General features: G+C 44.8%; 1 protein-coding gene across 1 annotated transcript in view; it reads left to right on the forward strand.

The window, feature by feature from the left end:
* The window catches only part of CCT7 (chaperonin containing TCP1 subunit 7), a 144,787-nt gene that overhangs the window by 36,435 nt on the left and 91,463 nt on the right, over window positions 1–16,889 (forward strand). Inside the window, exon 2 of the mRNA XM_069632310.1 lies at window positions 14,079–14,232. Coding sequence (XP_069488411.1) covers window positions 14,079–14,232 — 154 coding nt within the window. The remainder of the gene's footprint in view (window positions 1–14,078; window positions 14,233–16,889) is intronic.

The raw sequence follows: 16,889 nt of genomic DNA on the forward strand, positions 1-16,889 counted from the left end.
CTCTTGGCCCATAGGCTGAGGGGAAGCGGAGCTGCTAGGCGGGTAGAGCGGGTGGAAAGGACCCTGTCCCCCTGGTTGGTGGTGTTTGGCATTGAAGTGGAAGGGGGACCAAAGGTGAAACATGACCACATGCTGCATGTGATGCTAGTAGCAGCAACGTGTTGTTGGGCCCAAAAGTGGAAATCGCCTCAACCCCCAGGAGAGAGAGAGTGGGTCTCTAAGGTACGAGCAATCTATGACATGGAATTCTTAACTCATTTGATAGACGAATCTTGGTCCAATATTGAGGGCCTGTGGCTTCCCTTCTTTGACAAATATGGAAGATCGGTATAAGACTTGAGCAACACCTGGAATGGCCTGCTTGGACTCAAATGTTTGTCTAATTAAACCTCCCCGAGTGTGAAGGGACAGACTGGTGCGGGAGATGTTGTTGCCAGGCCATGGCCTTTGCCTTTCGAGTGACCTCACCCCTATTCTGTTCTTGCCTTGTACCGGTGATATGTCATTGTGAAGATAACGTGTTGAACCCTGTGATTATTATTTATTATCGTGCCATGGTGTGGGAGAGGGAGGGGGGAGCCAGTGGGTGGTGGGGAGGGAGTGGGAGGGAAAAGGGGGGACATAAAAGTTGTGATTGTTCATGTTCATTTGTTCTGCCGATTGTACTATTGAATTGCCTATGTTATAATCACAAAACCTTAATAAAAATTCAATTTTCAAAAAAAAAATGCAGACCTAACATTCTGAAAATTGTACATGAATGCAACGTTTGTCGTATGACCCTAACCTTGCTACCTTTTTGTGACATGTACCTACCTTTACAAATGGAAAGGGCTGCACATTTTAAGCGACCACAGTGCTATTACACATACTCCTATTAGTAGCGTCATTGGTCCACTCGTATTAAGAGATTTTCCAGAGACCTTGTTTGTGCAGGACAGTGAATATTTTGGGGAAATCGGCAGGAAGCTAGCCTGCACAAAAATAGGATAAAATGAGGGCTCGAGGGTGTAAATTATACTCTGTAAAATTAGACTTGGCACTTCCTGTGTAAATAATCCCCACTTGCATAAAGGTCCTGTCACAGTGCCCAGGCTTTTCGTCTAGGCACCACTGTTACCAGTTTACTAAGAAGAGGCACTGTGTAGTCTGGGTGCTATGGCTTACTAAGACTATACAGATTTGCCCTTTTAGTCATTGGGACCTACAGTTTTGGGTTCACGTGCGTTGTCCAAGTAATGTGCATCACTCGCATTCTCTCATCCAAGGCTACTGCTTACTTGTTTATAGAAGAATGGAATTGGTGTATGAGTACCAGTTTGCAGTGCAAAGTTGCTTAATTGTTTTGCGTTACGTTCTGAAGGAGTTAAGTAATTCTGCAAAACAAAACTTTAGTTTCAGAATATGAAAGGTCATTGGTACCAATTTTGATTACAAAAATAACCGTCAATCTTTTTCTTTACTTAAATGAATCTGCAATGGTTCTGAATCCACTTATGCATATTCTGCCAGAAGAAATCGTTCTCGTTTGAATGGTACAGCTTGCTGGTCAACCACTCTATCTTCATAAAGCGGCTCCATAATACCCTGTTTATCTCGGAGCGGGCACTAGACAGGCTAACCTCCCTCACTGACCATCCTGCCAAGGCTATATTCTGGGTTCTTTCTCCTCCCCCCACACTTGTGCTCCCCAGGGCTCTATACTCTAGCCCTGTTTAACATCTATCTCGCCATGCTTGCCCAGTTTATCTCCACTTTTTGCCTGCACTTCCAGTGTTATGCAGAGCCACCAACTCTTTTTCAAACTTCCTTCTGAACCTCTTCCCACTTTCGCTACCGTTCCTGACTGCTTGTATGCTATCCAATCTTGGTGTACCTCTAATGATCAGTCTCAATGACAGCAAGACTGAGGTCCTTCTTGTTGGACGCCTGTTCCTCCTTTCCTGCCTTCACTCTGGCCACCCTCTATGGCCCCCCTCTCCATCCTATGAAGCAAGAAACACCTCTCTTCCCTTCCCCACATCCTCGACCTTGCCAAGAACCCTTTCCAACTGCACCTCCTCAGAGGTACCCTCACTGTCCTCAATCTACCCTCTTCCCCTCCGCCCCTCCAGCTAATCCACAATAGAGCTGCAAGATTTGTACTTGGTCTCAAGGCATGGCGGTCGCGTCTTTCCAGCCCTAAAATCTCTCCACTGGCTCCCGGTTGCTGCAAGGATCAAATTCAAATCCCTCTGCATTATCCATAAGGCTGTCTGGGGCCTGGGACCATGCGATCTACAACTTGCTCTCACTAAATTCTCTCCCTCCAGATCTCTCCGATCTTCTGGCTCCAACTCTCTGCTTGTCAATCGCTTCTCTAAGCAGGTAGCCGATAACTTTGCTCTGCTGGCACCATCCTCTGGGACAGCTCCCCTTCTGTCTTGAGCCCGATCTCCTCAAATTCTGCAAGCCCCTCGAGACTATCCTTCTCCTCCTCCTCCCCCCCCCCCCCATCTACCTCACGTGCTAACCCCTAGTTGCTGAGATTGGTGACCTGCCTTATTTGTCTTTCTGGGCCCTAGCCTTCTGTCCATCGCCTGCAGCCTCCACTCTCCCCCTCCCCTTACCGTTGGACACCCACTGGCCTGTGTTGTCTCACAGGCCTGCACTTATTGTACTTGCAGGTGATCACTCTCCTACCAAGTGGTCACTGCCTGGCACCAGTTGCCCCACAACTGGCTCCCTGGCACCCACCCCCCTTCTGTGGAACCTCTAGCACTCCCCCCCCCCTCCCCGTTTCCCGTTCCGTCTCCCTGACTGCACTTGCACGTTCCGAATGTTCGTAAGACCTAGTAGGATGGCCTCTGCCTTTTGCTCATTATTTTATTCCATTGTCTTGTTTTATTCCCTTGTTTCTTCCCCTTTGCCCTGTGGGCGCTTTGAAACGCAATTTCTTGATGTATAAGCGCCTTACAAATGCACAATAAACAAATAAAATGAATATGTTCACTTCCCCTCCCAACGGCATCGGGACGAATTTCTAAAATTACCTTAAAGCCAGAGAAACTCCCAAAAATATCAATTTCCTTAATTGAGTGGCTCCATTGAATCCCTAAAATGTATAGTCTCTAAAGAGCCTTAAGTTGAACTCCTTCTCGCCTACTAAAAATCCCTTGATTAGCTAAGCTTTCCGAATCTCCACCGCAGGGGGTTCCATCACTAGGGCAAATAGGAGGGAGGATAGGGGGCAACTCTGCTACACGTCCCACCACCCCACTCTCCGATGTTCACTCGTCACCTCTAGAGCATTGATGTTCAAACATTTTCATACTGAGTGCCCCTTGTGTAAATGGCCCCACTTAGGGATGTCCCCTCCTAGGAGGCCCAAAGGATGTCCAGGGGAATCCCATGCTCTTTAAAATGTAAGCAGATTGTCTACTGCTTATATTTTCTATTAAAAGCACTCCACTTATTGTTTTGACAATATCATAATCCTTTTTTAAAAGAAATGAGAATTATTTTTTTTTTATTTTCTAAAGCGTTTTGGTCCCCCTCTCCTGATGTTCTTCAGCCTCTGCCCAGGGGTTCAGCTCCCCAGTTTGAAGCTCTAGAGGCCATATACAAGGCCCTTGTTCTTAGCAGCCCCGCCCCTATCCACCCCTACTGACCATGTCAACAGCTTTTTCTTCATCCAGTGACCGCAAGACCGGTTTAGCTGGTTTCTCCTTCTAGGGTGCCATCCAATCCCAGGGATCGTAATTAGGATCTGCTGACCAGCAGTAAAAAGCAGCACCTGGGTATCTATCATCACCCATAAGGAGCTACCTCTGGGGAACTAGTAAGTACATGCAGTAAATCTAGCAAGATGCAAACACTAACTCTGTCTATTCTAGATTATCCATTACATTTTAAACGTCACTTAGGCATTCCCTTCTCTTTTTATGCACATTCCCAAAACTATACAGTTAAAATTGCATGGCTCTGTTTATACAGTGCCATTTGCTTGGAACCCAAAGTAGCTGTTGGCTTAAAGCTCACCAGGCTGCCCATGGCTATATAGCTCCTAGCTCTTGGCAATTTCGAACCCTGCAATCAAGAGTACTATATCGGCTCCTTCTCTTCCAGCTACAAAACTAACCTGATCATGGTGAACCGGGTTAAGGAGCCCCCCTCCTAATCTAGATAAAACTCTTGGATCGTTGGATCAAAGTTAAGCAAAAAGATGGGCCTGTAGAAGGCACACTTAAAAGGGGTTTCCCCTTCGTTCAGGATCTCCTCAATCAAGGCCTCTAAAGCGGAAGGTAGGGTGTCTCCTGTCTTCACCCCACCTCCTTGAAAAGCTTAACCAAAAAGAGGGACCATTTCCCTGATACCCTTTTAATAAAACCCTACACTTTGTCCCCTCAACAGCCCACACCCGTATCCTGCGCTAATTGCATTCTGAACCTCTTCTATCGTTATTGGCATCTCGGAGCCTGAGCCGTGTGAGTTGTGGAAGGTCTCCAAGTCCTCTAGATAATCGTTACCTCCGGCCTCTAGGGTCACCTATCTCTGCTTGATTAAATTGCTTAGACTATGGCCAAACACTCAGTGATGTCCCTCATGTGATTTCGCTCCCTCCTAGTTTTGAAGTTTGTGAATCCCTCTGACCAGCATCTGTGCCTGTAATCTAAAGGCTAGGAGAGTATATTTTATCTCTTCTGTTAAATTCTCTGTTTCAGAAATGTTTATTAAATACCTTGTCACAAACCAGGCATTAAGCTCCTGTCGCCCAAGTTGTGATCCCTCCCCTCCCACTGTCTCTCCTTGGACTGTCCCCCTATTTGTATCTCTTTTGCATTGCATTTCCCCTAGACCCTTTCCTTCTATTTTCTAGATCCTTCTCTAATCAACAGGCCTCTAAAAGGTGCCTTAGCTGCTTCCCAACTGTCCTCATGAGATCCAATATATCATTGCTCCAGTTCAGATTCTACTACTAGCCAGCCTTAAAAAGGTCATATGCCACCACAATTCTAAACATATGCACAGCACACCATTTCTTACTCGCCAAGAGTCCAATGTCACTAGCCACTGGAGAGTGCAAATGTCGTTTTGGTCTAAAAATTAAAGCATCCTGTATTCCTCCAAACATTCCTGAAACCTCCTATCCTTCAACAAGGCATTACAACACTAATACTTGTCCTTGCTGGATTGTCTTTTCGTTGGGGGTAGGGCGAGGGAAGGAGGGAGGCGGCTCTCAGGTCTTGGCTGGTGATGCGGCAACCATCTTGAGGGGCCTCTGATGCGGGTCCGACTGAGCCGTTTTCATTAGATTTTCTCTGCATCTGGGTCGAGAAGCCTACACCGCCCTCCCCTCCACCTCCAGTTCACCTTTCGCTGCTTGGTTCTTAAACCAGTCGCAACCTTCTCGGACCAGAGTTCGGCATGTCAATCAATGTGCCATGCTTCACACAGAAGAAGCGTCCACATCGTTGGAGCTTCAAGCGATGCCCTCGGCTCCCAATATAACTTTACTACGGGTGTACCATATATTGAAAACTCCTACATTTTGATTTCCTGTAAAGAGGATCGACAATCCGTTCGGCACTGCTCTTCGTAAGCAGTAGAGCCCCATCATATTTCATTACACTATGTGCAGGCCACCTTTTCTAACATAATATGCTACATCTTTGGACTTCCCATTTTTCATGTACCTCTTCGTAAGAACAAGTTTTCTAGATTGTCCCAAATGCAGAGTGTAAAATTCGAATTGGGGTGTGTGCGTTTTCAACATCAGTTGGTCGTGGGAGTCAAAAGTAGCCCCTCTTTACTGTTGGTGCTAAGCTAATAAGGCTCTTGGGCTAAAAGCAGGAGCTCCCATCTTCCTACAATTTTGAACCCTGATGTGTGCCTTCATTCTTCATTATTAACCTCCTCAATCGCTCAGTCACCTATGCATGTTTGTAAGGCACCAGTGGCCATGGGAGCCAAAAGTAGCTCCGGCTAGCTGTTGCTTTAAAGCTAACCAGGCTCTCCTAGGGTAGAAGCAGGGGCTAAATCGCTCCCAGCAATTTCAAACCCTGCGTTTGGCAATCGTGTGGGCAGGCAGTTGAAACACTTTCCCCAGTAGTTGGGACATTTATTGCTGCACTTAATTAGTGCGTTTAGAATCCAGTGGCAGACGTGCAAATATCTGTATTTCTTGTTTAGATTGTAATCCGGTTTTAAGCTTAATAATCGATTTCACTTTTATGTGAAATGCCACCTAGTTTAGAGAAACCCTGTGCAGCCTACCTAGTAAAATCCGGATCCCATAGCCCCGGTGAATTTCCAGTTTGATTGGTGTAAATGGTGACTGGGATGGCGAGCTTCCCTATATTTTGCTGGCTTTGGGCTTCTATGGAGGCTTTTGATATGGGGTTCCAATATGGGCTGGGGGCTTGTAAATGCTCCAGCATCCCAGTCTATATCCAGAGATGTCTTCCTACAACCGATTATAACATGAATACCCACTTCCTTCCGTGCATGCTTGTACCCACTCTTATTTTTGGTTTGCTCTGAGATGCCAAGTAACAGTATAACAATTTCCAGAACGCTATTTCCTCAGTCTACTCCTGCTTGGAGCCTCTGGACCGACAAAGTTTAGTATCTTCATCTTGCATTCTTCCTCTTACGCTGTGCTATCACGATCCATTGAAATAGATTAGGGATTAATTGATTACCGCCATTCTACCAAAACATGATGGGTGGAATTTGGCCAATTGAGATGGTTCATCTGTAATCTTATGAATTTGGGTAATTGCTGCTAAAGAGATTCTCTGGTTAGCTGTTACTTTAATCCCCAGTTAAATTATACCATTCTTGGCCCAATTAAAGAGGTAACAGGATTTAAGTTTCCTCCTCACCAGGAAGTACATTGATCAGTATTTCTGATTTGGTTTAATTTGAGTAAATCTGTTCCGTGTGTTCTCCTTTGACCGGAATCTGCGCAGTGTGCTTTTTATAATTTGCCAATATGTTGGTAATTAGTGGGCCAAAGCTACATGTGGAAAGGGTTGCTTACTTTGTCGACCTGTTTTCCTTATCCATTGTAATTGTCATTACTCTGCCCATCACAAACTCGGTTGGTCTGGGTTTGCTAGAGACTAGCTATATTATAGTATGTTGTTGATCAGTAATTTAGTAAATATTTGAATACAACAATGGGCCTTGCATTGATGCTCGTACATTGGATTAAGGTTATGCGATTCTCTTTAAAAGGTGCAGGTAGATCGGTTCCCCCACACCCCTGTCCCTTTCTATGATGGTGCTGAAAACCCTGATCAGCAGTTTTGTGAGAATCTAACTTACAGAAAAGGAGGCTGTGAAGCTATCTGGTCCCAGTGATTTCTTGGGCTTCAGTTATTTGATCGCTTTGAGGACCGCCTGCGGGTCTCTGGATGACACCGATTATGTATCATTGCAACCCTGGTATGACCTCTTCCAAGTATGCCAGTTGTGATGCAGTATCTCTCTTTGGCTCTGTATAGGTATGACATATGTCCTTATTTATACAATTCATCCCCACCTTCTGTACTATCTCATTCATTAGATAGTGTGTGTAAATAGGGTTTACCTGCCGCTTGATTTCTTCCCTGCCTGTTACCGTACTCATAGCAGTGTTTTACTTTTAACAGTAAATGGTCAGATTTTTACTCTTGGAGTTCAGAGCTGATTTTTTTGTTGCATCCTTTGTTTGTGCTCTTCCAATAGCTGTCCCTACATCTGATTTCTAAGCCGCCCCATAGCTACAGATCGAGCCAAGTTTGCACCATGCCACTGCTTTAAGAATATCCCACTATGCGCCTAGTTGGGATCCTTGGGGGGGGGGGGGGGAGTGGGGGGGATGCTTGTCTGATCTTTTTTTGTCAGGTTAGGGTCATACAGGATGCCTGAGGGTAGGAGCCATTGACTTTGTCGGTAGTGTCTCTAGGTAGTGGAATGAGGCCAGCACCGCCAGCGAGTCATGGTTTCAAAATCAATATTGTGCACATTTTTCTTCTGATTCATGGATATAATATCCCAGAAAAGGATTTATGTTCGTGTGAATAGTGGGTATATTGTTTTAGTCTGAGCACTCGCCGTGTATCGGCTAGCCCTAACAACCTGCATGACCCTCTAGCTACTGGTGAATTTATGGTTTGCGAGGTCTGTCAAGCTTATCTATAACTAGGTTCATATCCCCTATCATTTGTCATTTAGCAAATTTGCCCAGTTTAATGTAGCCTGTCATGACTTGTTTCTTCTGCTGTATTTGGGGCATAGAAAGGGGCATGGAAAGATAGTCCATTCTGTTTTCACGAGTGTCGTGCCCCATTAACATACCTGCTTTCTGGGTCTTATGCTCATGAAGTATAAAGGGTGTCTTTATGAAATAACAGCGCCACACCCACCATTTTACACACCAGGGACACGTGTCCCAGCAGTGGGTAGTCCCTTTACCCAGGACCGTATTAAAGATGGGTCTCCTGTGAGGCAGCTGTTCGTAAGTGTAATATTTTTACACCTCAGAGCAGCCGACTACTCTTGGGTGTAGTGAGCCTACTGTGTCAGCCATTATCGATTTCCTCCTCCATAGTCTCTAAGGTACACTCTTGTGAGCTCACTGTACCTATCAATGACGACATGTTTCACTTGTCCATCCTGATTTATCAATACCACCTTCTACATTGACTGACTTCACTACTAATGACTACACTTACCCCTGCAACATCTACCATGGCAAAGTCGACCCTGGTAGTTCCCTTCCAGGCACCAACCCCTTACTAAAGATAATCCTTGGTGCACTCGCCCCATGTGACCTCGCACAACTCATCACCTATCCCACACTGCTGGTACCACTTTGGGCATTTTGATCGCAAGCAACAATATCTCAGTGGATAATGGAATCTAGTCATCTGACCGCTCTGCTATCCCAGTCACGCTCAAGCTACAACACACAATCACACCACATGATACAACCTCCCCCCAATCTCCCACCACTGCTCAGCCAGACATCCCAACACATTACAATCCTACCTTTTAGCACTGTATGTACATCCCTCCATCCTACTCAACAGTACAACAGCAAAATTACACCCCTCAAATTACAAAAACCAGACCACCTCCACAAACAATGATTCAACAGTTCCTCCTCTCTATAAAGTATGGAACTAGGCACCTAGAAGGAACCTGGCAAAAGAACCCATGCCCTCAACCAGGACACCCCTCACTCTGTCGCAACAAATGCAAACCAGCAATACCAGAGCCACCCAAGCTTTCCAGTTGTACTCAAAAACTATTCAACATTGTCAAGCCCCTCTGACAATGATGAATACCATCCACTGATGTATGCTACTCCCTTATGAATAACTTCAACTCCAAAATACAAATCAAGACGGCTCTCCCAGTCACCCCTCTACCCCAAACATTCCAAACCTTAGACCCCATTGACACTGACGCCTTCATCACTATCGCTGACAAAACAAAACTAGCACACTTGCTGGATGATGCATACCCACCTCAAAGTGGATCCAATTGCACCACCACCCTTTCTCCCCACTGGCTCAACAAAAAATTGGACTAATCTCACCGCTCCTCAAAAAAACGATCCCTTCAACATCCCACGCTCCCCGATCTACTCAAATGCATCAACACATCACCACAAACAACCTACTTAAACCCTTCCAATCTGGCCTTCGGCCCAGACACTGCACTGAGACTGCCACTCTTCACATTAGCGATTACCTCCACATCATCACAATCCTTGACCTCTGCAGACATTGACGCCATCGACCACCATTCTGTAAGACGTCTGAGCCCACAGGATGAATATGTGGCACCATACACTTTTCACTGACTGCCCCCATGCTCTCGATCAGACTCCACCCCTGTCAAGTATAGGTTTCTGCAAGCATCCTCCCTATCTCTGCTCCTTTTAGGCCTATATGCTTAATCTCTTGGAAAGACCCATGACAAAGACTGCATCCATTTCAACCAATATGCAGACAATGCACAGATACTTCCAAATGTCATTCCCTTCACAACTCCACACACTTATGCTGTCTCTCCACCGCCACCCAAAACAATAATCTCCATCCCAAGGCTCAAACACAACCCCACCCCCTGGATCAAAGAACTCGCCATGGATAACCCACATATCCCTTTCCACTCCAGTCCTATCCCTTGGCTTCACCATCGATTTTACCCCCTTCTTTCCGTAACATTCCATTAAAGCTGCTGTCGCAAAAATATGCAATCTACAACTCCTATGCAAAATTGGTCATATCCTTCTTCCTAACGACTTCCGCACTGGTTCTCGAAGCTGAACTATGCAATGCTTTCCTCACTGCACTCACTAACAGCACCCCCATCCCTGCAAGCCATACAAAACGCAACAGCCAGACTCATCCTTCACCTACTTAAACATTCACACATCACCCCCACTCTTACCCAGCTCCCCATACCCTAGAGAATTGCTTTCAAAGGACTCTGCATTGTATTCAAAGCCATCCACCCCAAAACTACGCAAACCCATCGCCCAGACAAGCCAGCCAACACCTTTGACACGTTGCACTCTGCGATATTGCCTGCATACAAAAACAAGCATTTATCCACTGGGCACCCAGGGCATGGAACACCCTACCTCTTCGCTTGCACACTTCACCAAAACATACTTGTTTCCCCCACACATGTATTCTCCACTGCCATCACTTGTCTAGCCTAATCTTCCTATCCTTTCCTGAAAACATTTTACTTTTTTCAACTCCCACCTTTTCAAGCTTTGACGATTTGAGGCACTCTTCTTGGTTAGGGCCAGCACTAAACAAAGTAAAATAAAATTATCTCTCGTCCTTTCTCACTCTTTGAACTGTCCTCTAGCTATCCTTCCTGTATCTGATGTATGCCACTCTCTGGACCAATACTCTTTTAGACACCCTTATTGAATCAATGATGTGCTTATACATCACGTCTCCTTGCTTCCCCTATGCGTATTGCCCTGCGATTCCAGCCATCTGCATGGATCATAGTTGTATGTATATTTCTCATGTTTTCTGATTTCTGTATCTAGAGGTGTCGAGGACCTCAAGAGTGCTCTTGACTTTGCTCCTTTAGTCCAAGCTTCCATCCTAAGCTCCATCACCTCCTCCAGTCATAGGTAAGTCCTTCTTTTTCGTTTCCCTTCTAGGAATTTTAGTTGGCCAGCTCTGGGCTTAAGGACGGCCTCCAGTGAGAATAGTATAGACTTGCCCTTCTTTTTCTATTCCAACAAAGGAAAGACAATTTGTATCTTGAAGTTTCTGTTATTGGTTTGTTTCCTTTGACTGTCAAGTGTAGTTTGTGACAAATCTTGGAAGAACTGCACTTTGCTATCCAGAAAGTCAATTAATTTCCAATTCTTGCATTGTTAAATATTGCTTCTTTTACATTGTCAAGTAATTTTGCCAATGTCTCAAGGGCCTCAGTCTTTCTCCATTCTTGTGGGCCCAATCCTGTGTGCTCTGTTGATTCCCATGTTGCCGTTTGTGGGATCACTCGGTACAACTTTACGGTTCGAGTGCACAGGATTCTGTCTCCTTCTGTCAAGAATCTTATATAGAGGTTGTCCCTATGCCAGGGTTCGAAATTGATTCGATGACAAGGAGCTAAAACCAGTTCCTGGGTGTCTGCCATCACCCTGTAGGCAGGAGCTACCAGGCCAGAGATGCGCCTTAACATGAACCATTGTGTTTAAATGTAAACTGGATGTGTTCTAATTCATGTGTTATTAACATTCTCAAATACTCAATGTCACATTGACATGTTTGGAAGATATCAGTTGGCCATACGAACTAAATGTAGCTGTTGGTTTCAAGCTAACCAGGCTCTACTATGCTAGAAGCAGGAGCTAAATAGCTCCCAGCTCCACTCAATTTCGAACCCTGCTATGCATGCTCTTCAAGATCTTTTCTTTTCAATTGTAGGTGCTCCGCCACGATCTGAGATTTTAGGCATTTCATCTTCTGAATCTGAGATTGTCCTCTCTACAACTGTTCACCTTATCGATGCGTTATCTGCCCCCTCCCAAGTTGCTATCTCCTTTCAACAATTGCTTCCGCCAGTTCTGAATGCAGAATGGCCACCTCCACTTGGAAAGGCTTCTTTCATTGACTGGAGTGATTGAAACAGTAATTCAGTGGCGAGGGGGCATGTACGCTGGTGCAGTCAGCCCCAGTGCTCAGTTATTCACTCATCTGTTGGGATGCGTCCAGTGTGTTCAGGAAGGCTGGTATGCCTAACTCTTATCTTGGAAATTCCTTGCTTCCTACCAGTTTGTTGTGACCTATATTATCCCAGTCTTGTCAGCCTTGTCTACTGTTAGTCTCCCACATCATACTGCTTGGTGATGTTTGCTTTATTACATTGTTGGTGTGGTTGGGGACGACACTCCCCGTGTTGGTGGGGCCTTGCAAAACATCTCGGGTGCTTTTGTTTCTCTTGTGATTATGCTGCTTCTAGCTTGCCACCAAGGCCCCCATTTTTTTTTCTTTTTCCTCCCCAGAGACTGGGTACCTCAGTTCCTCTCTAGGTGCTAGTGCTTGGTCTCCACAATGCCTCTGGAGCGGGAGGAACCGTAGCCGGAAGGGCAGGTGAATCTTTTGATCTCACTTTCTCAAGCAGCTCCCCTTCTGAATGTGTCACTGCAATGGGCAGGCAACTTGGAGGAGGAAGAGCTTACATGTTTGGTGTACCCGCCACCAGCTCTAGAGTCAGCAGTGGCGCCATTCTTGTATTCCTGTGGGGGGGGGGGTGCTCTGGACCCATGCACCAAGAGCTGCCGCCAATGCTGCAGTCGTGGCATGCAGAGTCACTGGCATGCAATCTGGCCATGACCACGAACAATGTCCAATTCTGTGGGCTCCTCTTGAGCTCCTGCCCTGGTCACCCATGTGTTGATCTGTTCTCTACTTAGTGAGAGGTGGGGGGGGCGCAAGCGATACTCTGCCCCTCCAGTCCCCGTCTCCTAACGCAGTACAGCCATGGTGCAGTCTGACACTCCGGCCTCACCCATTCCTCCCTGGAATTCACCCCTGTGTTTCTCCAGGGGCTGTATTGGGTACACTGTGCAGTACTGCGCTTTGACACTGCATGTATTGTTTGAAGCTGGTGGTCTGTTATGGTTGTCTTGGGGGCGTGGTCGTGAGCAGAGAATTCACACCGCTCACACCGCCTTCTTGGTCTTTTCCTCTAGACCAAGGGATTTCTGTGGTAGTCTCTCCATTGAGAACCTGTAGTTAACGCTTTCTCACTGAAGACTGCCCCAAATCTATAATTCTGGTCTCCCTTGGTCGCTTGAAACTTCTAGCCTAATTGGGAAATGTGTATTTGCTTACCTTGTACTGTATTTTCTTTTCTTTTAAAGCCCTTATAATTTTTTAATATTAACGAGCTTATTTTTACATGCAAGTAGAAAGAACATTGCCGCTTGTTGGGTCTTTTTTTTTTTTTCTTTTTTCTGTTTTCCCACCTGTTTGGTTTACCAAACGTTTTACCAGTTTTTATTTTTTAGTATTCATCCAAGACTTATTGGCTGCAACTCTGCGTGCAGACTGCGAGTCCTGAAGTCTGTTACGATGTCCCAAAAACACCCTGTCCCCTGTGTATATTGCACAATTACCTGTTTGGGTGTATTGGTTTGTGGTAAAGACTTCACGTGTGGGGATTTTGCTAGCTACATCCCAAGTATTATCCCCACAGGATGACCCTGTAATAATGACTGAATAGTTTCCTTGCCTGTTAACAGAACATGAGGTATTTTTAGTGACTTCTTAGTGCGAGCACCACATAACTGAATATTGTCTTATGCTGTACCCTGAAGCATTGCCCTTCACTTTACAGCAATTATTGCCAACAAGGGAACCAGGGAAATCTTGCTGGAAAAACACCTGGGTCTCCTAAATCCCCCTGAGGTCTGTGCCTCAAACCTCTGAACCACACAACTGAGAATTGGTCTAACAGTGACGTTAATTCCTATCCAACATTCTTTTGGTTTTTCACTAGTAACTCTGGCACACTAATCTAGCACAGTGATGTTGACAAATTCTCCTCTTTCTCTTTAGCCCACACCAGTGATTCTGCTGAAGGAAGGGACTGATACCTCCCAGGGTGTCCCTCAGTTAGTCAGTAACATCAATGCCTGCCAGATCATTGCAGAGGCTGTTCGCACCACGCTGGGCCCACGTGGGATGGATAAGCTGATTGTTGATGATAGAGGTAAGCTTTAGATTAAATTTGATTTATATTGGGTGACGTATTTGCATTGTAGGGGCTTTATGCTGCTTCAAAATGATTGATCTGGAACATTTAGTTGGTTTACTCAGATTTTTCAGGTGAGTGCTGCCTGCAGAGACCAGCTTATTTCTGAAGCCTAGCACCGTTAAATTCTGCTTTGAAGTAGTCTGATGTGGTGGATGCTTTGAGAGGTCTAAGAGGAGGTGGTTTCTGGATGGTGCTGCGTGACACCATAATTGGCAAAGGCCTTGTGGATGGTCAAATCAAAGCACAATAAAGAAGCATATCCCTTTAGTAAAGTTTTGAGAAATGTTCATATTATGGGAATACATTTTAATCAGAAGGGGTACCACAACCTGGGAAACGGTAGATAAGCATCCTATTGGAATAACCCAACCACTGGGTTATATGTACATGGTTGCAGCACAGACTCTTTGGTCATGCAAGGGCTGGATAAGTCCCTATAAGGCAAGCCCTTTTCTAGAAAAAAAAGCAATATGTGGGGCTGAGACTGTCTTGCCCCAGCCCACATCCTGGTCCGTGTCTCTGTTGCTGGCCACATCTCCCAGTGGAACCAAGGCATGAAATAAGTGGGTCAAGAGGATTCAGAAGTGTTTACTAACCATCTGTTTCTAACCCCTCTGCATATGGTTTGAGTTCAATATACATTTTGTTTTTTGTCTGGTTCCTGGATGTCCTAATGTTTACACCATTACTACTTGGTCTTGTCTTTATGCTATTGTACATACCCAATTCGTGGGGATGCTTCCACCATCTGAAAAGGTTATTGCAAGGCATACCTGTTCGAAATTGACATCCCTGTTCTTCAAATGAATGCTAATCTAACTTGCCTGGTTGTAATCCTGCAGGCTTCCAATATGGTGGTGGGATGGGGAGAGTACCTCGGACATTGCTTGCTTTGTTCTTCATTATTTGAGATACTTTCATCTACATGTTGCCTTTGAACACTTGTCCAACTGCTCCGGTTATAGTTTTGAAGTGGAGTTTTTAAAACCCTATTTTTGAAAGTTACCATTAAAATGATTTTTAGGGAGAAAAAAGTCCCATTTGCAAATGGGACTAGGAGTAAAAACGCATTAAATGGAAAACAAATGGAAAACAAATGTTACCTTATTTGTTTGCACCAAAGTTATTCATGAACCTTAAATGATGCATTTATATTGCTTCTGTCGGGCAGTAATACTAGTTTCTTTCTGTGGCACTACGTGTACTACCAGTCCAAACAAATCCCTGGAGCTGTGTGAGTGAAACGAGGGAGCTCTTGAATATCTATTTCAAATTTTTTGTTGGGAGTATTTTTACTCCCATTTAGTATTTTCGGGATGTTCTCTGCCTTTTTTATGGAGTAAAAGTGGGCTCTACACCACATCTGTAGGGCTGGATATCTCCCTGCAAAGAATTTTAGGGTGCTAAGCCCCATCTCCTTAAGGAAGAGAAGGGCTTTTTAAGAATGTTGCTTTATTGTGTTTTATAAAGCTGTGCATCCCTTCCCTTTTTATTGCTTGCTTATATTTAACTGTTGTATTACTTGTCTGTCTTCATTTGCTTTACTATATTAGTGTTCTGTTAAACTGAACTAACTGTAAAGTGCTGGTGCTCTTTAGCAAGAGCACCCCATGGTGAATGTGCCTTTGTTAGTCTTTTAAGTAGTTTACTACTTGCGGTTCTAATTGATCGCAAGGTGTAATAAACGTTACTGTGTTGCTGTTAGCAGTGCATGGCGGTGGTGCTAGTTATGATTGCATAGCTTACCATAACTGGGGAATTTCTTTGGTTTTTCGATTTGACTTGTAACTATAACGCCCCTTTGTTTTTTTGTTTTTTTTTCACTGAATTTGGTTTTTATTGGTGAAAATGTCAGGTTACATCACTGTATGTCATTAATTCCCTTTACATATAGGAAAACTATAAACCTCCTTTTAACAAAAATATATTTTGCAACGCATATTGATGTGTCATCAGCAGCTCATGATGGGGATGCAAGTCATGGTTGAATTGCCTAGGGCATGAGGCTTGTCCATGACCCCAGCTTCACCAACTCACCCCCGTTATCCACCACACCAATCCAGCATCCTAGTTCAATGTCCACGATAGCCTAATGTGACCAATGGCCAGTGCTTTGCTCTGCTGGTCTGGATCTCTGGTTCTGGCCAGAGCTGACCCAGATAGCGGTGACTTCAGAACCACCCGCTAGAAGTCCAGTCTAACCCTGTTGGCCAGATCTTGACGGCCTATTTCAAATTTATAGTGAGTATCCAGCCAGAACTGTGCAGAACCAATCTTAGTTTAAAATCTAATTCAAACCATTCCACCTACCTAGAACTGCATCATAGAAATCGTGTCCATTCTGTGATTTCAAACCTGTGAAAGTGTCATTTGAATCTTACTTTATTTCTGATAATCTACCTCCACTAAATTGTCCATATGTTTTGAACCGCATGTCCTAGAAGCGAGATTTAACTTTCATTTTAAAGCTACGAACCTAAGCTTTCCAACAAGCCCTAAACCTTATAGTTTTTCTGTAATCGCGATCGGCGCATTTGGAAAACGTGCCGCGAATTGCAATTTGACTCAATTTCTCCAATTGACAATAGCTGTCTTTTGCTTGCAACTGATGA

Source organism: Ambystoma mexicanum, chromosome 6q (assembly GCF_040938575.1).
Source record: "Ambystoma mexicanum isolate Mex_15411 chromosome 6q, UKY_AmexF1_1, whole genome shotgun sequence".
NCBI classification, from domain to species: domain Eukaryota; kingdom Metazoa; phylum Chordata; class Amphibia; order Caudata; family Ambystomatidae; genus Ambystoma; species Ambystoma mexicanum.